Source organism: Callithrix jacchus, chromosome Y (assembly GCF_049354715.1).
Source record: "Callithrix jacchus isolate 240 chromosome Y, calJac240_pri, whole genome shotgun sequence".
Classification (NCBI taxonomy): domain Eukaryota; kingdom Metazoa; phylum Chordata; class Mammalia; order Primates; family Cebidae; genus Callithrix; species Callithrix jacchus.
In genome coordinates this window covers 8,955,563-8,982,722 of record NC_133525.1, presented here as the reverse complement: position 1 = coordinate 8,982,722, position 27,160 = coordinate 8,955,563, and the positions used below count along the sequence as shown (strand labels likewise).

The 27,160-nt window shown below is 45.1% G+C and overlaps 1 protein-coding gene across 1 annotated transcript; it reads right to left on the bottom strand.

The window, feature by feature from the left end:
• Positions 1–8,751: 8,751 nt before the first annotated feature.
• Positions 8,752–22,940, bottom strand: LOC128930758 (RNA-binding motif protein, Y chromosome, family 1 member B-like). Its single transcript, XM_078364535.1, has 12 exons — positions 22,803–22,940; positions 20,625–20,737; positions 19,244–19,347; positions 16,720–16,897; positions 14,962–15,114; positions 12,879–12,993; positions 11,903–12,013; positions 11,723–11,811; positions 10,930–11,047; positions 9,960–10,070; positions 9,787–9,875; positions 8,752–9,396 (listed from the first exon to the last, which is right to left on the bottom strand). Exons 2-12 carry the CDS (start codon positions 20,728–20,730, stop codon positions 9,107–9,109), a joined length of 1,464 nt encoding a protein of 487 aa, XP_078220661.1. The 5' UTR covers positions 20,731–20,737; positions 22,803–22,940; the 3' UTR covers positions 8,752–9,106.
• Between the last annotated feature and the right edge of the window lie 4,220 nt (positions 22,941–27,160).

The window sequence follows — 27,160 nt, the reverse complement described above, 5'->3', positions numbered from 1 at the left end:
AAAATTGTTCAATACAAAAACTTACATGGTACTCAGAGAGGAGACCCTCTCCACTCCTCCAGCTTCCTGGCCTCAACCTCCTCCTTCTGCCCTCTGGATGGAATGAAGGGTGAGAAAATAAATAAAATTCCAAACAGTTGGTAAAATGACTCCCTTTATAGTTCACAGAGTCTCTGATATCCGTAAGCATTGAAAGATTTGCAAATGAATGTTATCTGTCATGGCTGAAGCCCAGCACTGGGTCACCACCACCACCACATCTGCACGGTCCAGTCTCCATCCTGGAAACACCCCTGCCAACTAATAATTTTCTGGTCTTTTCTCTCTAAGCCCCCTCCCCTGCGTGTTCATGCTCAAGCTGCATATGAATTAGGCAATCAGTGAAGCCAAAAGTTTGTAAGGTTGGATATTCAGTAAATACCCCGTGACATAGTTTCCCCTTTAGCGTTGTAAGCCTGTAAAGGAGGAGACAAGCTACTTCTCGAGGAGTTTAGTGAATGAGGCTGTAGCGCCCCACAGCTCCCAGCCAAATAAAAAGCCACTTCCTTTTTCAGTTCAATGTTCAAGAGGCTTCTTCATCATCACTCCTGCTTCATTTTGGTACCCTGACCTCACAGGAGGCAGAAGAGGACACGCAGACACAGAGGAGAGGGTCCTGTGGAGATGGAGGCAGAGAATGAAGTGATGGGGCCACAAGCCTTCTGACTAGCTGGGAGTACAGGTGTGTAGTCCCACAGGTGCTAAGACTAGAGGCTCTTTCTACTATCTTTTTGTTTTTTTCTTTTTTAAGAAATGTGGTTGTTCCTATATTCCTTAAGCTTCTTTTGGAATCCTGGCTTTAAGATCTTTCTGTCATGGCCCTACAAAGTGCTGGAATTAGGTGAGAGCCAGTGCATCCGGCTAGAGCCTCATATTTTTTGGTAGTATCAGCATGGTTTGCTTCTCAAAGCAAACCCCACTTTCAGAAGAAAACCCCACTGGAGTGGTGTTACACCTTCTGATAGAGTCAGCTTTGAAAGGTCCATTTGTCTCTTACTTCGCTTCCTGATATGTGGAAGGGCAGCAAATCCTGTCCGTAAAATTTACAGTTACTGAAGCCTGCCACATGAAGGTAACAGAGCACATGATGACCTCTTTGTACGGTGCATATGAAAGAAAACTCAAAAATGTGTCTGGGTGTGGTGGCTGACACCTGTAGTCCCAGCAGGTTGAGAGGACGGGGCAGGTGGATTATTGAGGTCAGGTGTTCGAGGACAGCCAGCACCCCTGAACAAACCCTGTGTCCAATAAAAATACAAACATTAGAGGCCGGGTGTGTTGGATCCCTCTTGTAACCCCAGCACTTTGGGAGGCTGAGGTGGGTGGATCACCGGAGGTCAGGAGTTTGAGACAAGGCTGACCAACAAGGTGAAACCCTGTCTCTACTAAAAATACAAAAATTAGCCGGCCGTAGTGGTGAGTCCCTGTAATTCCGGCTCCTTCACACGCTGAGGCAGGAGAACGCTTGAAGCAGGGAAGAAGATGTAGCAGTGAGCCGAGATTGTATCTCACAGGTTATTTTCTGTTTCCCATTCTATTAAATTCTTATGAACGAATTTCACATGGAGATGATTTAGGAAAAATACTCCTATGGTCAGGGTATCATAGACACTTTTTTTATAAACCGCGTCTCACTTGTCTCTGAAAATAACATGCAGTGGAGCGAGCTAGCAAGCTCACTGCAGACTGGTCCTCATCTCCTTAAGCTACATCCCAAAAAGTAGGAGGTACACTGACGCACAATGTCAGGCAGCACCGGGTTGGCTTCCAGCCTCCTGGAACAGGGCATGTGGGGAAGGAGAGCCCAGAGGCAGGACCAGAGTGTCAGGACGGTGAGGGGGTAATGGGTGCGGGATATGGAGGGGAACTGAGGCCAGGATCCTCTAGAGAGGAGGGCAGCTGGCTTGCCAGTGCCGTGAGAGCAGATGGTCCAGGTCAGGAGACAAGGACAGCACTCGCAAGGGAGAACAGCAGTGCCAAGGATGCTTCATGGCCAGCAGAGAGTCCAAGGGCACATTTCGCTGACAAAGGAGTAATGGGAGTCCACATGCCCATGCCAGCCCCTGAACCACCCCTGTTCCCTGTGCCTGTTTCCAGCAAACTCACCACAAAAACGCAAGTGACTCAGGACACAGGTTTACCGTGCACAAGGCTGCTGTCCTCTTTCGGTGCTGCACACAAAGCGGGGTAGGCCCAGAACAGTATCAGCTCCCTCTGTTGCACCCATGTGAGCCCAGTGGGGAGCACCGGACACAGCCCTGCAGTCCCTGCGACCCACAGCGGTTCCCTCCTGGGGAAATGCCCACCCCTAAGGGAGACCAGGAGAAGAGGACATGGCATACCCAGACGGCAGCAGAGCCTGTCTGGCACACAGCAATTCAGGGGCCACCTGCAGGTCAGGAATGCTGAGGAAGCAGCAGCCTTACAACAGACAACACCACCCCCACTACCTGCTGTCCACTTATTCTGCGCCCTGCCCCTGGTCAGTGCAGGCTCTCTCAGCCTGGCTCCATCAGCCCCCAAAACCACCACAGCCATGACGGTGTTCCCCAACACAGGGCAGAGGCAGAGGACCAGCATGGGAAGGTGCCAGGCCAAAGGGCTGGAGGATAGCCCTGCCCCACACTCTCCAGCTCTTGCAAAGCTCCAGGGTGTTTGCTGGCACGCCCACCACCCAATCATCTGGAGGCTCCTTGGCCAGAGGCAGACTGTGCAGCACACCCAGATGTCAACCTGCATCAGAAACCATGATGAATTCCTGCACAGCTGCATGCTGGGTTTGCAGGTCCAGTAGGGGGAGCCTGTTTCTGGGGGAGGGGTCCGAGCTCTGGGTCCCATTGAGGTTCCCCTGGTTGGATGGCGGGCGGGTTCAGCGGGAGAGCTGGGAATGGGGGAACACATGCTTCGCTCTGGCTAGTGGGCCACCTCAGCCCAGCTTGGTGGGCGAAATGGGCCCTTTGAGTCCCACCTCTTTCTCTTCCTTGGCCAGGTAGGTGGAGAAACTCAACCACCCCAGGTGCCGGCGCCAGAACAAAGTTTTCCATTTGTCACAAACTTTCCTTCCACAGGGAAGTAATCATTAAGGAGTATGGCATTGGCAACCATGGTAATGAGTGCCTCCGGCCTGGTAGGGGAGGTGGTGTGAGGGAGGTCAGGCCTCCCATGAGCCTTGCCGACTCCTCTCCCTCCTGGATACAAGGTATCTGGTTCCACTTCAGTCCAGTGCTTCTTGGGTCATGAAGCTCAAGCCCCCACCTGCAGGCAGGACATCGCCTGTGTGAGCTTCTTCAGCTGTTTGGCTGACTGTGACTGCCCAGGGTCTGGAGGGATTTCTCAGGTGGGGCCACCGTGAGGCATCATGGGAAAGCACCTTGCTGGTTGGTCACTCTTTGGCCCCTGGGGAATTGGCTTTCCACCATGACCCCACCTGTCCTGGACCCATTTCTGCAGTCCCCCAAATCATCAGTCAGGGCCTGGGGCTCAATCCCCTACTGCACTACCTGAGGCATTTAGACCCTCAGAGAGAGGCAACAGGGAGGAGGCCAGGTGAGCTCCCCAGGGCTCTGCTCTGAGAGGCCAAAAAATGGGTCAAAGAGAACTATGGCTAAGGTGACCTTTATGTCAATCAGCTAAACACTAATAATACAAAAATCTTTGGGGCATGGTGGTGCACCTTCATCATCCTGGCTCCTCAGGAGGCTGAGGCAGCAGAATCTTTAGAACCCAAAAAACCGAGAAAGCAGAGAGCCAATATCCTGACACTGCACTCCAACCTGGAGTGAGACTACATCTCAAAATAAATAAAGACGTGAGAAGAAAGAAAGAAAGAGAAAGGAAGGAAGGAAGGAAGGATGGAAGGAAGGAAGGAAGGAAGGAAGGAGAAAGAAAGAAAGAAAGAAAGAAAGAAAGAAAGAAAGAAAGAAAGAAAGAAAGAAAGAAAGAAACTGGGTCACAAAGAATTGGAGCCAAGCAAGGTGACCATTATCTAAACCAGTCCTTGAATTGGTCCTGGGGGTTAATTCTTGTAGACTCATCAAATGGAGAGGCCGTCGCAGGTGGATCACCTGAGGTGAGGATTTCAAGACCAGCATGGACACCATGGTGAAACCTCATCTGTACTAAGAAAAAAAAAAATTACCTGGGTGTGGTGGTGGGCAACTGTGATCTCAGCTGCCCAGGAGACTGTGGCATCAGAATCACCTGAACTTGAAAGGCAGAGACTGCAGTGAGCCGAGATTGGGCCACTGCACTCCTGCCTGGATGACACAGCCAGACACTGTCCCAAACTAACAGACGAAAAACGTGAGTGGCTAGAATTTATTCTCAGAGTCATGGTACCTGATCTTATGCCCCTCTGAACGCTGAGCAGATGGAAATACCATAGTGGAAGGTGCCTGTAATCCCAGATACTCTGAAGGCTGAGGTGAGAGAATCCCTTGAGCCCAGGAGATTCAGGCTGCAGTGAGCCGAGATTGCACTACTGCACTCCAGCCTGCATGACAGAGTGAGACCCCGCCTCAAAAAATAAATTAATTAATTAAAATTCCATTTGAGGGAGAAGTTAATTAAAGTCCACACTTCAGCTTTGAAATTACTTCAAAATCCTTTTTATTTTATGATTTGGGACAGTGTCTGGCTCTGTCACCCAAGCTGGTGTGCAGTGCCTTTATCTAGGCTCTCTGCAAATCCACTGCCTCCTAAAGAAGATTCTCTTGCTTCTGCCTGTAGAGTAGCTGTCATTATTCGTTCCTGGCAACACACACGGTTAATTTCTGTAGTCTTTTAGGAGAAATGCGGTTTCGCCACGTTGAGCAGGTTGGCCTCGAACTCCTGACCTCAAGTAATCTGGCTGCCTTGGCCTCCCAAAGTGCTGGGATTATAGGTGTGAGCCACTGCGCCCGGCCTCCAGTTGGCATATCTTGCTGTTAGGTTTGAGCCTGAATGAGCCCAATTTGACAATAAAGGATGGCAGTATCTCTTTCCAGATGCAGAGAGTGTCACAAATGAATTGAAATTGATCTTCAGTATTCTAGGCAGTCGAATGTATTCTGGTTTTCAATTTTGACTAATCTGGTACGTTTGACTAATCTTTTTGTTTTTTAGATAAAATCGCAATTGCACATCTCACGAGTGCCAAAGAAAATGCATGTTTAATATTTTCCAACAAATTATGACATTTTTGTGGTAGAAGTATCATGTACCAGAAAATCAAACCTTTGTAAAATCTCAAATGCATATTATAGTTAGCATACATGCCCATTGCTGTCCAGTCATGAGGTAATTGACGTTGATTCAAGTTCAGTCTCTAAGAATGTGTAACAGCTGTTCAGCGGGTTTTACTTTTTCAGGTAATTGTATTTATTTATTTATTTTTGGAGACAGAAGGTTCTCACTCTCACCCAGGCAGAAGTGCATTGGTGTGAACTGAAGCCTCATTGCAGCCTCAGACTCCCGGACCGAAACAATTCTCTTGCCACAGCCTCCTGAGTACCTGGGAGTACAGGTGTGTAGTCTCACAGGTACTAGGACTAGACGCTATGTCTAATTTTCTTTGATTGTTATTGGTTTTATTTTTTAAAGAAAGGTGGTTGTTGCTATATTGCTTAGGCTTCTTTTGAACTTCTGGCTTTGAGATCTTTCGGTCTCGGCCCCCCAGAGTGCCGGAATCAGGCGAGAGCCAGTGCATCTGGCTAGAACTTCCTATTTTTTTGGTAATATCAGCGTGGTTTGCTTCTCAAAGCAAACCCCACTTTCAGAAGGAAACCCCCACTGGAGAGGTGTTACACATTGTTGGAGAGTCAGCTTTGAAAGGTCCATTTATCTCTTCCTTCAACTTACAGATATGCGGAAATGCAGCAAACCCTGTCCGTATAATTTACACTTACTGATGACTTCCAAGTGAAGGTATCAGAGCACATGATGAGTTCCTTGTACAGTGCATCTGAAAGAAAACTCAAAAATGTGGTTGGGTGAGTTAGCTGACGACTGTAGTCCCAGGAGGTTGGGAGGCAGAGGCAGGTGGATTATTGGGGTCAGGCGTTCGAGGCCAGCCAGGACCCCGAGAAGAAACCCTGTCTCCTCTAAAAATACAAACATTAGAGGCCGGGTGCGTTGGATCACTCTTGTAACCACAGCACTTTGGGAGGCTGAGGTGGATGGATCGCCTGAGGTCAGGAGTTTGAGACAAGGCTGACCAACATGGTGAAAGCCTGTCTGTACTAAAAATACAAAAATTAGCCGGACGTAGTGGTGAGTCCCTGTAATTCCGGCTCCTTCACACGCTGAGGCAGGAGAACGCTTGAAGCAGGGAATAAGATGTTGCAGTGAGCCGAGATTGTATCTCACAGGTTATTTTCTGTTTCCCATTCTATTAAATTCCTATGAACGAATTTCACATGGAGATGGTTTAGGAAAAATACTCCTATGGTCAGAGTATCATAGACACTTTTTGTTTAAAACGTGTCTCCCTGGCCTCTGAAAATAACCTGCAGTGGAGCGGGCTAGTAAGCTCACTGCAGACTGGTCCTCATCTCTTTAAGATATCCTGCTGCCTTAGCATCCAAAAAAGAGGAGGTACACTGATGCACAATTAAATGCAGCCATTTCTGCCTATTTCCTAGAGACTCTATTTGTCCATGTCGCCCAGCCTTTGTCTCAAATGCCTCAGGTGAAGCGCAATGCCTGCCTCAGCCTTGCAAAGTGCTGCCATTAAGGACCCGAGTTACCACACCTGGACAGACACTATATCTTGATTTGCCACTGTGAAGACACACAAGACTAGGGAGTTTTATCATTTTATTTAATCTTCAGATTTCTACGCTGTATGTGAACGAAAATGCAACATCATAACATGAATAACCCACCCGAAGGTCAAAGGTGCTAACTTCTCTCTTCTGAAATTATTTGCACATTTTTACCCTAAAAAACAAATCTGGTCCAATTTTCTCATGAAAATACTTCCTTCCACAGATTAGTTTGTTACCTCTAAACACTACGGATTATAAGAGTTCTGTTTCAATGGAAAACTAAAGAGCACTCACGTAAGCATTCTTACATGTTTAGTAGTTATTTGTATCTTTGAATAGCATATTCATCCATTAATTAGATTTTTATTCATTATATATTCCATTTCGTCAGGCGGTGTGATCCAGTAAATTAATTGGTTTACCTACTGGGGTCCAAATCTTTTTATCTGATAGCATCATTGGGTTTCTCCACCACCATTTTTATTTTGATTACCAGATAATTTCTTGAACCTTTAAGCAATCTGGACTCTGAAACTTTATGCCGATTTATTGTACACTTAACTGTCCCAAAGTGACGACTTTTAAAGCACTCCTGTCCATAGTAAATTAAACCCGATAGGCTGAGCATAGGGGAAAGCTGACAGGCTTTGCATGCTGGCTTATGCCTGTATTAATAGCACTTTGGGAGACAGAAGAGGGTGGATCCTGATTGAAGGGAAGACCATTCCCAACAGGGTGAAATGGTCTCTGTACAAATTACAAAATACTAGCCAGCTGACAGACACCTGAAATCCCACTTACTAAAGATGCAGAGGGAGAAACATAGCTTGAAAACAATACGTGGAGATGGCAATGAGCTAAGTTCAAGCCACTGCACCCTAGCTTCAGTGACAATGCTAGTCTGCGTCACAAAAGAAATATATGAACAAGTCAATAAAATAAAAATAACTTCACAAAACACCAGCCCTTCTGGATCATACGTATTTGTGAGAATGTATTGCTACACACTTATTTATAACCATTGCAAGTATTTCAAGAAATAATTAATGTTAGTTCATGAAAGACATTGATTTTCCAATTTTTCGGAACGATTAATATCATTAAGCTATGTATTTAGGAAATTTAGCTGGCTCACTTTTGAGTAAGGTGGAAATAGTTTTTCATAACCATTGTGCCCTCTAGTCACAGAATGCTACAAGAAGAATGTTCTGGGTACCTTCAACTTCAGCAACAAAACCCACCTAATGCTTTCCTTTATCCTTTAGTATCCCTTAAAGGGCAAATCGTTTAGTTTGAGATTAGTTCAGTAGTCTTTCTGAAGCCTTCTGAAAATTAACCTTTTGATGTGTCCAATGTGTTGGGGTTACAGGAGTGAGCCACCTGGCCTGGCCAAAACCGCTACATTTTTCTTTGAGACACATTCTCACCCTGTCCCCCAGGTGGAAGTGCAGCAGTGTAATCCTAGCTCACTGCAACGTCCGCCTCCTGAGTTCAAGCAGTTCTCCTGACTCGGCCTCCAGAGTAGCTGCGACTACAGCCATGTGCCACCATGCCTGCCTAATTTTCTGTATTTTTATTAGAGACTGGCTTTCACTCTGTAAGCGAGGATGGTTTCAATCCCCTGATCTTGTGGTCCACTGGCTTAGGCCTCCCAAAGAGGTGGGCCGCCTGCTGAGTTCAAGCAGTTCTCCTGACTCAGCCTCCAGAGTAGCTGCGACTACAGCCGTGTGCCACCATGCCTGCCTAGTTTTCTGTATTTTTATTAGAGACTGGCTTTCACCCTGTAAGCGAGGATGGTTTCAATCTCCTGACCTTGTGGTCCACTTGCTTAGGCCTCCCAAAGTGCTGGGAATACAGGGATAAACTAAAGAAACACAGCCCAGGTAGGAAACCTGTACACATTCCAACGGAATCTGGACAGAGATGCCTAGTCTTGTTTCAGCTTAGGTGCAAACAAATGAAGAAATCTCTCAACACCGCAGTTTACTCTCCTCCGTCATTTGCGTTTAAGCATGTGTAGCAATAAAATCAGGCATTTTATATTACATGGAAAATTTTATTCCGGAAATGTTAAAACGGACATTACATCAAAGCAGAATAGTTTTCAATTCAGTTGGCACTAACAGTTGTAAAATTACTTGCAAAAAATAAGCTTTTAGCTTAATACCTCAAAAACATTCATGAAGGAAGTATCTCCCCTCCCTCCCCAAAACAACCTATTTCTTATAGTGATACTCAGGTAATAATGCAGAAACCACATATTGATTTGCCATTCAACATCAAGGTCTGGTATGCAATAATCATGATTTTTAGCAGCACCTTCAGTCTCCTTTTTCAGATCGCCTTCCCCCATCCTCTCCCTTAGGTGTCCCATCTCTTGAGCTCCCATGTGCTTCAGGAGAAGCACGGTTCATTCTCTCCACAGACGGTGGACACGTTGGTTCTTTTCTGCCACAATGCTCAGCATCAGTGGAAGAGAAATCACCATGGCTCCTTGAGTACTTCTCCCGACTTCTGCCATACCTATCTCGCGCATTGTTATCATCAGGGAAACTGCTTCCACCATAAGTCTTCCGAGGCCCCTGTGCAGGTGCTGCACCACGAGACGTCCCTGTGGGGTTAATAAAATTACGGAACTTATGTTAAAATACATGTAAACATTTTTACTGGCATCACTAAAGCATGAATCAGATAAAGTACTATTTGGAAACATTAGCATTCATCTGTCTTTATTGACAGGAGACTCTTTATTTCTGCATTGTTCACAAGGCTCTACTGAAAAGAGCCGTAAGAGCAGTATTTCCAAGTTCAAGGAATTTCATTCTGAACCGGCCCTCAATTAAAACTGAGGTTTTAAGCTTCGTACCGTTCTCTAAGCTTTCTACTGTTCAGAACGCTCAATATTTAAACATGTTGTACGTTTCCTTTATACTTTCTCGTTTAAAAACTCTGGTCTATTCAATATAATTCTGTAACTGGAAAATCAAACGTGGAGTCTTACTATGTATCTGATATGACGCTCTGTTAGAACTGCTACTACGACGTTCAAAATGATCTCTACCACCATGCCTTCCGTGGCCATCATGATCACTAGATTAAACAAAAAAAGTTTGACACTGTCAGAATGAACAATTTAAGACATCTATTGGACAAAACCGAAAAATGTTATAATACCTGTATCCTCTAGTGGAACCTTTATCCTGTCTAGAAGGAGCGTGATCACGGTATGCATTGTGTCTACTCATCGAAGCATATTCCATGGTGTCTCGGAAACTTGGATTATTTCTGATTGCAAAAGTTGAAGAACAAATTTTAAGTTGTCAACTTCTAGTATCAAAAACACAACTTATCTACAGGTTAAATACAATAAAGGCCAGACATATATAAAGGCCTAGTCACTTCTCCAAGTACAACATGCGAATACCCAAAAGACAGGTGGAACTGATACCCATAATTGGTTATTCTCAAAATGCATTTCAAAACCCAAGAGATATCGTATTTCAGCCATACTAAAATGGCTATACATTTTAAAATGCTAGGAACACCAAGACTGTCAGAGAATGCAGATAAACTGGAATCCTGATACAATGCTTGCCGGAACGGAAAATGATGCTGCTACTACGGAGAAATGTGGTGGGGCCTCAAAACAAAAAAATTAACATCAGACCAAGAATTATCCCTCGTACATACCCAGCACTGAGTAAGTGTACTAAGACAAACGTGTGTATAAAAGTAGTGTGGAGGAAACACACAAACAAAAGAATGGCTTAACAGCCTGTGAAACAAGGGAAGTGCTATGATGTGAATGAAAGTTCAGGACATGAGGCAGAAAGAAAAGAGATACCAAAGTCGAGTCGTGTTTGAGCCCAATACCATGAAGCAGGCAGAACAGGTCAGTTCACGAACAAAACAGACTGGAGTTTTTTAGCAGCTGAGGGAAAACAGAAGATGAAAGGGACTGCTTAACTGGCAAGGGAGTTGCAGTGCGGAGTGATGAAGAGGTTCTGGAACTAGAGGGAGGTGGCTGTCGCACAACACAGCATGTAATAAATGCCACTTAATGGTTTACCTAAAAGTGTTCAATTTCCTTACGTGAATTTCATCACTAAAACCACAACACACTAGTTTTTCATTTTTCTGTTACCTAGTCTTAGTTGCATAACCATCATCTTTTCCTGACACACGGTCACGTCTCCAGGAAGAGACTGACATTCCGCGTGAAGGGCCTCCTCCGTAAAACTCTCTTCCACGTGATGGGGGACCTGCAAATTTAACATGATTAAACGTTACGGAAACAGCAGAGAACCTGAAACACTATTACCTGTTCACTGAGACAACTGTTATATTTCTTCAAGGAATCAATTCTTCTTTCCCTAAGTCGCCAGAAATGCATGACATCATGAATACTTTTTACGGCTCTGAATTATCCCTTGATTCCTACAAGGCCAGTTCTTACAAACTTAAGCCACACACTAATACTTGGGTAGAGGTTCACTTTCTATGGCTTATAACTATTAGTTATCATTTTCCTTCTCATATGAATCGCCCACGTCTATTAATGACACAGGCAAAACACGTAAAACCATCAACGTCTTCGCTGATTGTAAACATTCCTCGTTCGTGCTTTCTCGGCTCAAGAAAGGAAATTTACCCATGTTGTTCAGTGCATCTCACTCACACACATACTGCAACCCTCGAATGGCTGCATGCTATGATTCCAACTAAATGCTCTCCTTGGTCTCTACGTGGTTGCCCCTATCTTAAAGGTGGAAAAACTAAAATGTACTACTGCAGTTTCGTAAAACTCTCTAAGCCTTCTACTGTTCAAAACTCTCGGTGTTTAAACATGTTATATTTTTCCTTTATCCTTTCCCTTTTACAGACTCAGGTCTATTCAATATGATTCTGTAATTGAAAAATCAAACGTGGAGACTTACTATATGTCTGATATGACGCTCCGTTAGGACTGCTACCAGGACGTTCAAAATGATCTCTACCACCATGCCTTCCGTAGCCATCATGACCACTAAATTAAAAAAAAAAAAAAAAAAGATTGACACTGTCAGAATGAAAAATTTAAGAAATCTGTTGGACAAAAGCGAAAAATGTTATAATACCTATATCCTCTGGTGGGACCTTTATCCTGTCTAGAACGAGCGTGATCACGGTATGCACGGTGTCTGCGAATCGAAGCATATTCCTTGGTGTCTCGGAAACTTGGATTACTTCTGATTGCATAAGTTGAAGAAACAAATTTTAAGTTGTCAGCTTCTAGTATCAAAAACATAACTTATTTGCAGCTTAAATGAAATAAAGGCCAGACATATACAAAGGCCTGGGCACTTCTCTAAATGCAACATGGAAATACCCAAAAGACAGGTGGAACTGACAGTCATCAATAGTTATTGAGAAAATTCACTTGAAATTCCAAGTATGAGATCATATTTCAGCCATACTAAAATGGCTATACATTTCAAAATGCTCGGAACACCAAGACTGTGAGCGAATGCGGATAAACTGGAATCCTGATACAATGCTTGCCGGAACGGAAAATGATGCAGCTACTACGGAGTGCATCAGTGGTGGGGCCTCAAAACAGAAAAGATTAACAGTAGACCAAGAATTATCACTGGTACATACCCGGCACTGAGTAAGTGTACTCAAACAAACGTTTGCATAAGAATAGTGTGGCGGAAACACGCAAACAAAAGAATGGGTTAACAGCTTGTGAAACAACTGAAGTGCTATGTATGATGTGAATGAAACTTCAGGACATGAGGCAGAAAGAAAACAGATACAAAAGTCGAGTCGTGTTTCAGCCCATGACCACGAAGCAGGCAGAACACGTCAGTTCACAAACAAAACAGACTGGAGTTTATTAGCAGCTGAGGGAAAACAGAAGATGACAGGGACTGCTTAACTGGCAAGGGAGTTGCAGTGCGGAGCGATGAAGAGGTTTTGGAACTAGACGGAGGTGGTTGTTGCACAACACAGCATGTAAACCACTCGACGGTTTACCTTAAAATGTTCAATTTCCTTACGTGAATTTCATCACTAAAACCGCAACAGACTAGTTTTTCATTTTTCCTTTACCTATTCTTAGTTGCATAACCACCATGTTTTGGTGACATACGGTCACGTCTCCAGGAAGAGACTGACATTCCGTGTGAAGGACCTCGGTAATTCCCTCTTCCACGTGATGGGGAACCTGCAAATTTAACATGATTAAATGTCATGTAACCAGCACAAAACCTGAAACACTGTTACTTGGTTTCTATGACAACTGTTACAAGATATTTCTCCAATGACTCAGTTCTTCTTTCTCTAGGTCGCCAGAAATTCATGACACCATGAATACCTTCTTACGGCTGTGAATTATCTCTTCATTCCTGCAAGGCCAGTTCTTACACACTTAAGCCCTACACTAATACTGAGGTAAAGATTCACTTTCAATGGCTTATAACCCTTAGTTATTATTTTCCTTCTCACACGAATCGCCTACGTCTAGTAATGACACAGGCAAAACCTGTAAAACCATCAAAGTCTTCGCTGATTGTAAAGTTTCCACGTTTGTGCTTTCTCGGCTCAAGAAAGGAAACTTACCCATGTTGGTCAGTGTATCTCACTCGCACAAACACTGCAACCCTCGAATGGCTGCATGGTATGATTCCACCTAAGTGTTCTCCTTGCTGTCTAAGTGACTGTCCCCATCATAGAGGTTGAAAAATTAAAATGTACTAGTGCAGGTTTTCTAATGATGGCCAAGAATTCTTCTCCTGGCAATAAGCAGTACTATTACAGTGCTAATTACATCATTATGCTGCTCTCAAAATAGAAAAAGCCTCTTTAATATACTCTTCATGTGCAGATTCTTAGAGGTCAGCCTTCTACCTATGATGTGTCCGGTGGCTAAAGTTTTAAAGAAAATGTGCTGACTTGTGCATGTTGAGGTCGGCAGATACCTAACTTCACTGATCCTCCACTACAAAAGATAAAGTTGAAAATGCAATGTTTTCATTTTCTCCATATTATCATGGAGGGCTAAGAGTAAGAATTTTAATGTGTTCTGCCTAAAATTCTCTGCTGAGAGCTGTTACTTTGCTTAATGAGTTCTTTGCTGAGAGCTGTTACTTTATTGTCTGGTTTTCTTCTGTTCGCTCTGAAAACTTACACTTCTCCTTCGCACAACTATTACTTCTATTCAACCCTACTGCTTGCCTCACGTTGCTTAGTTCGGAAATCTCCCCTCAAACAACTTCAAGTCCTACACTAAGTATCTTGTGTTAATGTTTAAACATCCCTGTACCGTCTTAATTGACAGCCCTTCCTATATTTCACAACTCTGCACTTCTGTGACATGCACATAGCTCAAAATGTCGGACACGCTCTTGTCCAACATGCATGTCTGAGGATGCTCTTAGCATCCTAAAAACCGGTCAGAATGCCTCTCACATAAGCATTGCTGGGGTCTCAGAATCTGGATGGCCAGGCACAATGGCTCACAGCGTGGGCCAGTGTGGGAGACTGAGGCAAGTCGACTGCTTGAGCTCAGGGATTTAATGTCAACTAGGACAAGGTAGTGAGATCCTGTCTCTACCAAAATATGTATTTAAAAAACAATTTCATAGGTGTGCTGGTGCATGCCACTAGCTGCAGCAACAGCAGGCAGCTTATGGAGAGTAACCGCTTGAGACCCAGAATGTGAGGCATCAATGAGCCATCATCTGGCCAGTGCACTCTGGCCTGGTGAAGGCAGTACTTCAACCCAACAAAGAAACTGAACATACAATTTGGACATCGGAACACCAGTGGTCCAATGCAAAGGAACCTAGGAAATGGAAGAATTGATAGAATTAAGAAGATGACCTCAAAGTATACTACCAGGAACTTCAAGAAAAATTAAAAGGCATTCTCTAGCGAATACAGCGTTAAAAGGAGTGTTGCCCTCACTGTAATCCCTTTTTTATGTGACATTTGAAGCTCAAGTGTTTCTTCACCATAAAGCTGTAACTTAGGCAGTGAGATGGAAAGTGTTATATCAAAGTGTTCAAACAGTAAATATGCCAATGTATGTGTCACATCTGTTTTGTTTCTCGAACTTTAAGTTAAGCCTTCAGTTCAAAGGGCTCATTTTCAGTCATACAAAAATGACGGAATTCCATCAGGTGGCATTTACCTCGACCTCCCATCCCACTATTGCTTCTAGCCACAGTAAAAGGAGCAGATCTTTTAGGATGAGGACCTCCGCTCGCTGAAGATGGACGGCTCTCGACTGGAAAAGTTCCCCTGAAAGAACTCACGTTGAGATCACGAGTGGATTCACCACCATCTGTATTTCAAAGAAAATCTTGTCAGTTCAGTAACACCAACATTTCTTAAATGGCTGAGCAGGAGATACTTCTAAATCTTCCCTACGTATTGTAATCTTAAACATTCACGTTGGTCTATGCTAAGGAATGTAGAATTGGTATACCAAATCAGTGCAGTTTCAAAATATCAAAATCCATTTAAACATCTATAAAATAAACACTCAAGGAACACTGTATATTGGTGTGAGAAAGACAAGTGGGATAAGTGGAGAGGGAGCTCACAGCAGAAGCCTATTGACTAAATACAAAAATATAATCAAACAAAAAAAAAGTTAGGAGATCAACGATAAATTACTGTTCATATCCTTCTGATATTATGAAACCATTTTCAAATCATATAATAAACATAAACCTAACTACACTCAAGGAATCTCAGTTATATATACAACGATACAGTGACACCTCAGAAAGATATGTCATCTGCAAATTTATGAACGTAACACAGAATTCTTATAGTTCTTTATAACATACCACTTTTACTCTTAGCCCATGATCAGTTTTAATAATCTTTAAGAATCACGTATTAAATAATAATATTCTTTTACGTATCTACAAACAAGTGTGAGGCATATTCCAATTCCTTGGTGGTGTCACATGTAAAAATATACACGTTCTCATGCATGCACAGTATTAATAATCTTCACCCTCGAGATTAATTGCAATCAAAAATGACAAAAAGACCTGCCTCTTAAAATGAAGTGAACACCGCAGTTTCAAATTTAGAAAATATCTCTCCCATATATTACATGGCTAGCAATTAAAATTCCAAACTAAATATTAGATCTTTGATGGTTGGTTAATTGATAAAACAAGTTAACCAACAGGTATTTTCTCAATACATGGTTTCTTTTTCTAAGTAAAAATTAAGCCCTCTGTCCTACTGAGTAAACCAATCTTAAATACCATTTTCAGAAGCTCTTCCTCCAGCAAAGAAAGACACATACGTATCTGTGAAGCCACGGTTTCTGGCATTTCTGAGTCACAGAATCATTTGAGACGTTGCAGTTCTATACTCCATGAATGGAAAATGCTTTATGGCAGGCCTATTTACACATTCTCCGTATCAAAACCGAAACGGTTCTGTATTGTGTACATGTTTACACACACACACGTGCGCGCGCGCACGCACACTCACACACACAAACAAATATTGTTAAGTAAGTCCTCTACTGCGCAGTTACTAATGTCCCATTGGAAGGGCTTCTAGGTTTCATGGCATTTGGATAACACAACCCACATGAAATTCTGAGACCCAAAATAAGTAACTCTAAAGTACAACTAATGGAAACGTGTTGAGTGGAAAATCTGTGGAGAACATGTAATCAAGATTCATAAACTCCATTCAATTTGAAACGTGTCTTACTTCGATGCAAAGTAATTCGGAGTTTAGAACCAGTTTCAGATATTAGTTTAATCATTCCACTTTTAGTATTCATCAATAATGTTGCTCATTAACAGTTAGTTTTCTGTTCATAAAGGATATAAATAAATTTCAGAAATTTCCACGTTTTCAAGCTTTTTGTCTTTCAGTCCTGTGCTTCCGACTTTATATTTTATAACGTTACCCAAGCGTTCTCCACGTGAGGGATGCCGACGTCTCGTCTGTCCTCTACTTCCACTTGCAGATCTCTGCTCTCCTGTGGGTCTCCTCTTTCTTGAAAAACGCAGTGTTCCCTGCCTGCCACCACTTTGAAAAAACCGTTCCTTGGCTTGTTCTACTTTTATTGTTTTTCCATCCACAAACTGAAAGGATTAAGCATACCATCAGCAAAAGTGCCACATTTGAACTAATCATATTTTACAGACGTTTTTATATCAACTGTATTAACATTCTAGATGTCGTCTCCTAAATAAACACAAACTTTCTTTTTCCTGAAATGCCCACATTGCGAACACTGCAAAACCTGCAACAATCACTGGGACCATGCATTCTGTTAAGAAATGAACACCAATTCCATTATTCGATTCCCTCGAAAAGGCCTCCGCTACTAAAAACTGCACCTAGAAAAGTTAAACCATGACAAATTGTACGGGACAATGTCGCCCATCTCTTCTTCACAATACAGAATCTCTTTCACCTTTGCACTCACATCACATATTTAAAAGCCTCGGTGTCTGGAGCCCATACGAAAGGATGTGTCATTTGAAAACATAAGGTTATTTATTCAAAGTGATCAGTCACATTATACATTATGAATACTTTCTTGATCCTGCTGCTGTCAATCACACAAAATGTCCCAATATGATTTACAGTTCTGTATCTACTCTAGTTCTTTCTCAATAAACGTGATCCCTGTTTAGTCTCATTCATATTTTCTGCCTTACTCATTTCTTACTTTGCCTAGAGGTGTCTTAAAACAAGACCCTTAATGTAGTACTTCATGTTATTTCTGAGAAATGGTTTACTGTCCTAATTAAATTCACAAAAACTTTCTTCAGTTCCATCTTTTCTGTAGGCCCAAGTAATGTTTGACCGAGTTCTGCTAATAACTCTATTTGAACATTACATGGCTTTTGTTATTTGGGAAAGATCTTAAACTCCATCCAAGACTTGCTGCATCCAAATCAGCAGTTCTTCCTATCTTGAGACATCTTGTGTTATTTCTCGGCCCAGAATAATTTCCCCAGTTTTGCGCATGGTCGCTTCCTTCCCAGTGTTCCAAGTCAGACACAATTTCTTAAACTGCAAGCTCCCTGTGAAAACTCTATAGGATCTTCTTTATTTCCCTTCTCAACGTTTGTCTGCATATGACATTTATATTAACTTTTCCATTATAAAATATGTGAGACAGGTAATTTGGAAAAGATATCTACACAGATGAACTCTTCTTGAGCACGAAACCTGGGGGGAAATACCAAAATATTACGATACCTAGGTCAAAACTGTCCCCATACCAAGCATGAAACCACGAACCGAAGCAACTATCAGGTTGTACCACACCTTAAAATATGAGAGGATATGGGTGAATAGAGATAAGTTAGTGATCAAGTGATTAATACCTAATACAGTGAGCACAAAATTTCTGTAACAGACACTGAGGGAGAACACAGGAAACCTAACTTGTTCTTAAAGGATAAACTGCCATTTGCGCAACATTTACGTGGAAGAGTAATACTCAAGAGGTCCAGGAAAACATACTGGGAATGGCATCCATATAGCAGGAACTAAAAACCGATTGGGATAACGTTGTAAAATAAAAAAGCTCCAGGGCATCTCCAAGGGAATGATCCTGAATGCAACGTAAAGGAATTCAGTAGGTAAGAGACTTGCATAAAAGTTTAAAGCTGTAACAAATACAGAGTCCCTAGAATTTAAGACTCCACAGGACGTGATGCACTGTTCGGACCGAAGCAAGTGCTGGAACACACTGGAAGAGTTAGCAACAAGGTATGCATGTTACCTAGTGACGAGGTATGCATGTCACCCCGGTTACAGAAGGAAAAAAAAAAAAAGTTCTCAGGAGAAGGGCGCAAGGATGGGCAAACATGTCAGTTGCTTGTTGTGTTATCCGGCTTCAATGTTCTCGCATTATTTTCTATTTTCAAGTACCTAACACTTCCTTAAATGTAACGGTCTTGTTTAAATGAACTTTCTCAAGAATGTATTTTCAGAAAATGGCAGAGAATCGTTACTTCTTGTGATAGTCTGTCTAGACGTCGATCTACAAAAGACTTATATTTTCTACGTCTGTCTAGATGTCGATCCACCGTTTCTCTGTGCTATAGACATTTCCCTACGAGTTGGACGTGTGATTCCTTTAGCAGCCATTTAATAAACTTGACTGATGTTTCTTATTTTCGTCAGAGTTCCTTCTAAGTTTTAAAGCTGTTCAAAAGCTTTCAAACCCTATTTACACTCAGACTGAAATAAAAACATAGAAACTGGATTACCATAACGCAATTTATATAATGTTCCTTCCAATATCCTTCCAACTACACTTGCATTGATATGTCCAAGAAAGAGGATAGCTAATCCATTTCCATTCATACGTCATTATATTATTTTCAAAGTGTACTGGTACTGAAAAGACCTAGATATGCTGTTAATTGAAGAACAGGCTTAGAATAGCACTAATAAGGGAAACTTACCTTTCCATTCCACTCGCTGGCAGCAAGTTCAGCATCTGCAGGGTTCTCAAAAGTAATGAACCCGAAGCCTCTGCACTTCATTCTTCTATCTTTCATCAAGAGAACTAAAATATATGAAAACCTTTTCATTTATAGAATGGACCTACTACGATAGTACTAACTATCTGAATGTTACATCAAGAAACAAGAAAATTCCAATTCACATCCTTCCTGTGATTCTTCACACTGAGTCACCCCTATCAACAGCCTATTTTCTTCCATTTTCCTAACTGACTCCATCTTAGCTGTGAGCCTGACATGCTCCATTTAGCTTCTCCCTCCCTGCCTCGGCCCCCTAGAGGTGCATTCCTAGGTCACACTGCATTCAAAGCTACTCCCAGTACCTGTAACCACTGTAACCACATCCTGTTTGGCAAGTCTACCTGCTACTCTCAATACCCTCCTCGGGGTTTGAGCCTATGAAAAGTTCCCCCTGCTACCTCCTCCATGCTTGGATGCAAATACCCTTAGCAACCAACCATCCTGGGAACCTCCTGCCCCCTGGGTACCAGGTTCCTTATCTAACTTGCTTGTTCTGCGTCTGTAAAATTCTGCTTCAGCTAGGCTCCACCTCCCCTACCTAACGCAAGGCATAAAGGGAAATCAAGCCCCTTCGTCTGGCCTGAGAGATTATCAGGGTGAGCTGTCTCTCAGACAAATAATGGGCTCTTAATTTGGAACTCAGAGTCTCCTTCTTCTTCTTGTTCTTCTTCCACTTTTCTTCTTCTTCTTCTTCTTCTTTTTCTTTTTCTTCTTCTTCTTCTGCTTCTGCTTCTTCCTCTCCTCCTCCTCCTCCTCCTCCTCCTTCTTCTCCTTCTTCTTCTTCTTCTTCTTCTTCTTCTTCTTCTTCTTCTTCTCCTTCTTCATCTTCTTTTTATTGAGACTGAGTGTCACTCCTTTCCCAGGCTGAAGTGCAATGACCCCATCTGGGCTCACCACAACCTCCGCCTCCTGGGTTCAAGCAATTCCACTGCCTCAGCCTCCTGAGTAGCTGGATTACAGACATGTGCCACTGTGCCCAGCTAATTTTTGTATTTTTAGTAGAGACGGGGTTTCACCGTGTTGACTAGGATGGTCTGGATCTCTTGACCTCGTGATCCACCCGCCTCGGCCTCCCAACGTGCTGGGATTAGAGGCGTGAGCCACTGCGCCCCACTGGCCGTACTATGCAGGTGAACTTTACCACAGACCCTTCACCTGCTGCCATGAGAATATCCTGAATAACGAATAGAAACTTCAAAACAAGAGATTAAATACAAACAGAAAATTATGTAAACAATTACAGATATTAAGTATATGTTTACTTTGGGGACAAAACCTGTATGTTGGCTTTAAGGGTTACCTTCAGAAACGGGACCATGTCTCTCAAATACTGCTTTTAGCGTCTCTTCAGTGGCTTCTCTACTGAGCCCACCAACGAACAGCTTGCCAAGGCAACCTGCTTCCATAATTTTGCTGTAAATGGTAAAAAAATAAATCTATATTTAGATAATAATAACAAGGTGAAAATATTAAATTTTTTTACATCCTGTGTTGAAAACTGATGTGAAATTCCCTTAACGGGGCTGTCCTATTTTAATGTATCTTACTTCCTATACCGGTAACATAAAGAGCACAAGGGGGAATGGCTTCATGGCTTAATGGTATATTTCACTGCATACCTGAGAAAATCTCTTTAGTAAAACCAGAAAAGGGAAGCTATTCTAATTTTACAAAGTGGAAATACACAGGATTCCCCAATTTAAATAGTTTTCGTTGAAAATTGTAGCTTTTATGAAGTACAATTGTTGTAAAGAGGTAAGATTCCTGATGCCAATGTGCACTGCTCCCTGCAGCCTCCTCCGGCCAGCCTCAAGTGATCCTGTCACATGTCAGCTTCCCAAGTAGCTGGGACAACAGTGGCCTGCTACCAGAGTTGGGGTGTGCGTGTGTGTTTTCAACATAGATCCAGGTGGCCCCATGTAGCTAACAGAGCTGTGTAGGTGTGTTTGTGTGTGTATGTGTGCAGGGGTGTGTGCAGGGATGTGTGTGTGTGTGTGTGTGTGTGCACGCGCGCGCGTGTGTGTCTTTAAATAGACCCAGGTTGTCCCATGCTGACCACCTTTGAATCTTCTGGGCTCAAGTGATGTGCCAGCAAGAAGCTACCAAGGTGATGGTTTCTTTAAGGGGGAACTGCCACAGGAAACCACCTGATATCTTGATAAATGATTTAATGACACGCTTAACCTACATGCTTTCTTCGGGGAGAACATTTTAAATATTGTACAATCTTTTGGTGATTGGAAATATACACGAGATCGGGTATCTACAAACTCTGGCTTTCTGCCATAAATATCTTTGGCCTTTCAGGGACCGGGCTGCAAATTAAGGGGTGAAGCACTCTAAGTCTCTGAGCCCCGCCTCCGTGAGGTCGGCAGAGGCTAGGAGCAGTACTCTGGCCTAGGCACGCGAGAAATCTCAGTGGCCATCTCCTTATGAGAAGGTAGCATCTGAGAATGACGTGAGGTGCCACAGCTGCATGACACCATCCACCCTATCACCATGCTGTCACACACTGCACTCCATTCCACCCCGCTGCCGCCAAAACTGCCCCATCACGCCGTTCTGAGCAGAAGCCCCGCCGCACCCCGTGCCCCTTGGCAAGCGGCCGACTCTCCGCTCGGCAGCATGTCCACTCGCCGCCTTCTTCCCCCTACCAACCCCTCGTCTGTGAAAAAGCTGCCTTCCTCCAAACCGGTCCCTGGTGCCTGAATGGCAACAGGTTATAGGACCCCCGTTATGTTACTCAGGCTACTCTCCAACTCGTGACCTCGTCATTCTTACATCTTCACTTCCGAAAATGTTGGGATTACAGGAGTAGGTCAGTTTGCCAGGTTAATACAAAACCTTAAGCACATCTCTTTGTTTCCGTTTTCGGCTATCTACCGCCATTTATCTCCCTTACAAACACGTCTTCCATTTAAATTACTTACGGTAGCAGAGATACATGAAAAGCCTTTCAAATACTGTCATCGATTACACGTTTAAAAGAGGCAAATTTAAACTGATTATTCATGGTTCCAGACTTGTACATACCCGAGAGTAATGCAATTTATGTGAAAATTTGCTAAGTCCTGTGAAGAAAATCAGAAATTTGCAATGTGCTAGGTAAAAGTACAGGTTGTTTGTTTGTTTGTTTTTCTGATCACAGTGCTTAAGTACACTGCCTGTGCATTTGACTTATGACCGCATTCACAGAGAATAACCGTTTCCATAAAAAGTGCACGGGACAACAATGGCGCCCGAGGTCCGTCTCCCACACCTTGCCCCCACATCGGACTTGTCCAACCGTAAAGGGAAGAATCCTCAAGAAACATCAATGAGTTTAACCAACATGAGTTTCTCACGAGCACTAAGGACGACCCCCTCTCTACCGTCTCCTCCCATATTTCAACACCCACACACTGAAAACCACAGCAGCCCCTTTCACTGAAGACGTCCGAACACCTCGCTGCGTTTGTATTCTTGCCGAGAGACCAACCTGAGCGGAGAAACAAAACCACAGGTGCTTCTCAGTAGGACAAACAGCCTCTGGGTCACCGGGCCCTCAGGGTGCTGGCACCTGGCTCTGGAACGCCTCTAGCCCCGCTGCCGTGTGAGACGCCTGGAACCGGACTGCGCGGGAAAGAGCCCCCGGCAGCCCAGCGGAAGAAGCGGAAACTGCGCCTCTCCGCAGCAGCCAATCAGTGCGACGGTGGGTGGGACGCGGTGGGGCGCGGTGGGGCGGGGCGGGGCCGCATCCGGGTGTCCTGCAGCTCCACCCTCCTCGGGCAAGCCACGTGTGACGAGCTGTCAGAGTTTCCGCCCAGTGGCGCTGGGTTCACGCGCAGGCCTGGCGGGCAGGGAGCCCTTTGGAATTGCGGGCATGGAAGTCCCACGGCCTAACTGCCATCATGAGTGTGGCAGGCCACTGACCCACAGCCAACACATGAAACATCTCACTTCATTAGGCAGGCCAGGCAGATGGTACTGAATGTTGCAATTCCAGAGGAGAGGGGGAGGGACCAGCGCGGGCTGCCGGGGCAAGGGCGGCAGCGGAGCAGGCTTGGGGGAAGTGGGGCGGGGCAGGCCCCTGGGAGGAAAGCCGCCTGGAACCTCGTTGGGGTGGAGTTTGTCTGCACCCCTGGCAGGTCTAGGCGAGTGCCATGCTTCCTCCCTAAGGATGCTGGACTCCTGGAAGCATTCCGCTCGTGCTGGGTCCTAAGCACACCTGAGGCCAGCTGCCAGGGTCACCCATGGATGCACTGTGTACACACTGTGGCATGCAAGATACTGCATTACCGACCCAGAGGTTCCCGCCAGCGGGCAACAGCAGCGTGCACTTCTGCCATCAGGGCTTTGCAAGTCCAGGGCCTGGCCCTGTGTACTCTGGGCTGCTGGGCATAGCTGATCCCGCTGTGGCCCAGGACCCCGAGGTGCGTGCGTGGGACTGCAGCCCAGTGGGGCCTCCCAGGTGCCCTGGGTCCACGTAGATTTAGCAATGGTTTCTCAGTCCATGTGTTTTTCAAGGACTGCTCCCCACAGTGTAGGGGTTCCCTGGCGTGTGTCCAGCAGCAGAGGCAGGTGTCTTTGGGATGCCAGAGGAGGCCATTGTGTTCAGCCTGCAGGTATGGGAGGGTGACTAGTGTACAGAGTCAGGGGGCGGCCTTGTGGTGGGAGGTGCTGCTGGCGGTGGACGACGTAATGGCGGTAGTGGATGTGGTGGCTGTCAAAGGCGGAGGCTGACATACGGCAGCAGGAGGGCCAGTGGGCACAGCATGGCCCCGGCCCCAGCACTCCTGGGCCAGATGCAAACTCGCTGAAGCCACTTGACTTGAAGATGTGCTCTGGGGATTTTGGACCAGAGCAGTCTCCTTGCAACTGCCCATGTGGGATGGCTGGCAGCAGAGGGTGAGCTCAGGCTTCCCAAGGCAGGCTTTGGTGGGGCCAGGCCAAAGGTGCAAGAGTTCCGGGTTGGGGGGCGGCGGGGGGGGAACCAGAGGGGGGCCATTGCTAGAGTCCGGTAGGTAGGATGGCAGCTTGTTTTTGCCCGCCTGAGAGCACAGGGTAGGGACGGGGAGCCAAGCTCATCCCTAACAAGGGGGAGTAGCCTCATCAGGAAGCCTTCACCCCCAGCCGAAAGTTCAAGGACACATTTCTCTGGCAAAGCCCCTGGAGGAAAGGAAGTCTGGTTGCCTATGGCAACCTCTCAACTACCCCTGCTCCCCATGCCTGTTTCCAGTATGCTCACCTCAGAAAGCCAAGGTAGTCCAGACTGTTCATGCTGCACGGGGCTGCTGTCCTCTGCAAGGCAGGCACCGGCACCCCGCACGCATTTTATTCCCTCCGGCACACTTTTTCTGTGCTGCACCTAAAGGGGTGCAGGCCCTGAACACGTGTGACCTCCGTTGCACTCCTCAGGGAGGCCGGGAGAACAGGACACTGCACGCCCGGACAGCAGCAACACCCGTGCAGCTCAGGAACCCTTAGGAAGCAGCTACCTCACACCAGGCCACCGCGCCCACTCACTTTTTCTGTGCCTGGCTGCCTGTTAGTATAGGCTTTCTCGGTCATGCTCCACCTGCCCCCAAGACCACCACAGCCACATCAGTGCCCCAACTCCGGACAGTGAGAGAGGACCACCACGAAAGGGTTCCAGGTCAGAGTTCTGGGGATAGCCCTGCCCTACACTCTTGGTGCTCCGGCAAAGTTGGAGCACCAACCTTGGACGCACCAACAAAACTTCTGTTTTGTGGCACGCCCAGCCAATCGTATGGAAGCTCCTTAACTCCAGGCAGATTGTGCAGCCCACCCAGATCCTGATGCTTCCCGCATCAGGAAGCACAATGAAGTCTTGCTTAGCTACATGATGCATTTGCAGGTCAGGCAATGGGGACTGGGTCTTGGTGAGGGCTCATGTGTCTGGGTCAGGGTGGGGTCCCCCTGAGGCCCCAGCATATGTCAGGGGAGAGCTGGGAAGGCGAAACACATGTGCCACCTCAGTCCAACTAGATGGTATGGTCCCTTTGAGTCTGTCCCCTTTCTCCTCAGCCATGCAGGCTGAGGAACTCAGACATCTCCAGTAATGGGCCACAGGATGAGGGGTTTTCTTCTCCTTACAGCCTTTACCTCCACAGTGAAGTGATCATTAAGGATTATCCTGTTGCACTTTCAGTAAGGAGTGCCTCCCGGCATGGTATAGGAGGTGGTATGTGGCAGGATATGCCTGGCATGGGCCATCCCGACTCCTCTTTCTCCAGGGTACAGGGTTTCTCATTCCACTGCAGTCCAGTGGTTCCGGGGTCATGGAGGTAAAGCCCCCAGCTGTAGGCGGAATACCGCCTACCTCAGCTTCGTCAGCTGGTTGGTGCACCATGACTGCCCAGGGTCGGGCAGGATTGCTGAGGTGGGGCCACTGTGGGGATCCTGGGAGAGGACCTTGCCGATTAATCCCAGGCCTCTGGAGAATTGGCTTCGAACCACGGCCCGATCTGTCCCCCAAAATTTCCCCAGTAGCCCAGATCATCAGCCAGGGCCTGTGTCTCAATCCACTGCAGTACCACCCAAGGGAGTTTGGCCATCTGAGATGGAACAGAAAAAAATGTCAGGTGAGCAGTCCAGGTCTCAGGGCGCATCTGAGGTCAGAAGTTTGAGACCAGGCTGACCAACACGGTGAAACCCCATCTCTACTACAGATAGAAAACTTAGCCGGCCGTAGTGGTGGGTGCCTGTAATCACAGCTACTTGGCAGGCTGAGGCAGGAGAATCGCTTGAACCAGGGAAGCAGAGGTTGCAGTGACATGAGATCCTGCCATTGTACTCCAGCCTGGGTGGCAGAGTGAGACTCCATCTCAAATATACAAACATATATATATAATATGTATAAAATATACTATATATAAAATATACTATATATTATATGTTAGTATATATATATATACTAAATATATATATAATATATATAAAATATACTAAACAAATATATAATATATATAAAATATACTATATATAAAATATACTCAATATATAAAACATATGTATATATGTTTTAAATGTTGGGCAATGTTCACTGTTGCCAGCTAAATGCTATCCTTTTCCACAAAGAAAGCATCTTTTCCTGTCAATAGCAATATAATTTTTCAACATTGTGGTAGAGCACAGATAATGTGATGCCTATCATTTCAGCCAGTTTACAGTCCAAGTCACTGGTAATAAGTACCTTGAAATAATTATGCAACCATCATCACCATCGCCTTCCATCTTCCCAATCAGAAACTCCGTCCACAGTAAGCACCAATTTCCAGGCCGGGCAAGGAGGCTCAGGCCTGTAACCCCAGCAGATCAGGAGGTCAAGAGGTCAAGACCATTCTGGCCAACAGGTGAAACCCTGTCTCTACTAAAATGCGAAAATCAGCTGAGCGTGGTGGCACGCACCTGTAATTCCAAGCTACTCGTGAGGCTGAGGCAGAGAATTGCCAATTTCCAGGCCGGGAGACGGAGGCTGCACTGAGCCAAGATGGAGCCACTGTACTCCAGTCTGGGTGACAGGGCGAGACTGCCTCTCAAACAAAGAGAAAGAAAGAAAAGAAGAGAAACACCAATTCCCCATTCCACCTTCCTAGTCCCTGCCACTCAAGAGTTCTAGTTTCTGTCTCTGTGAAATCTGTGGCTGTTCTAGACATTTTAGATAAATGAAGTCATATGCTATGTGGCCTTTCATGTCTGTCGTCTCTCACTGAGCCTGCTGTCTTCAAGGTTCATCCACACTGCCACCTGTGTTTGAGCCTCATCCCTTTTCCTGGCTGTATAGTATTCCACGATGGAATGTGCACAGAGCCCATTCCATTCACCTGTTCATCC

Coding starts and splice junctions, on each gene's coding strand:
- LOC128930758 (XM_078364535.1), bottom strand. CDS start 20,730: ATGGAAGCAGGTTGCCTTGGCAAGCTGTTCGTTGGTGGGCTCAGTAGA. Junction 12,014..12,878: donor GGTTATGCAACTAAGAATAG/GTAAAGGAAAAA, acceptor TTATGCAATCAG/AAGTAATCCAAGTTTCCGAG. Junction 9,397..9,786: donor AGCGTCATATCAGATACATA/GTAAGACTCCAC, acceptor TTAACCCCACAG/GGACGTCTCGTGGTGCAGCA.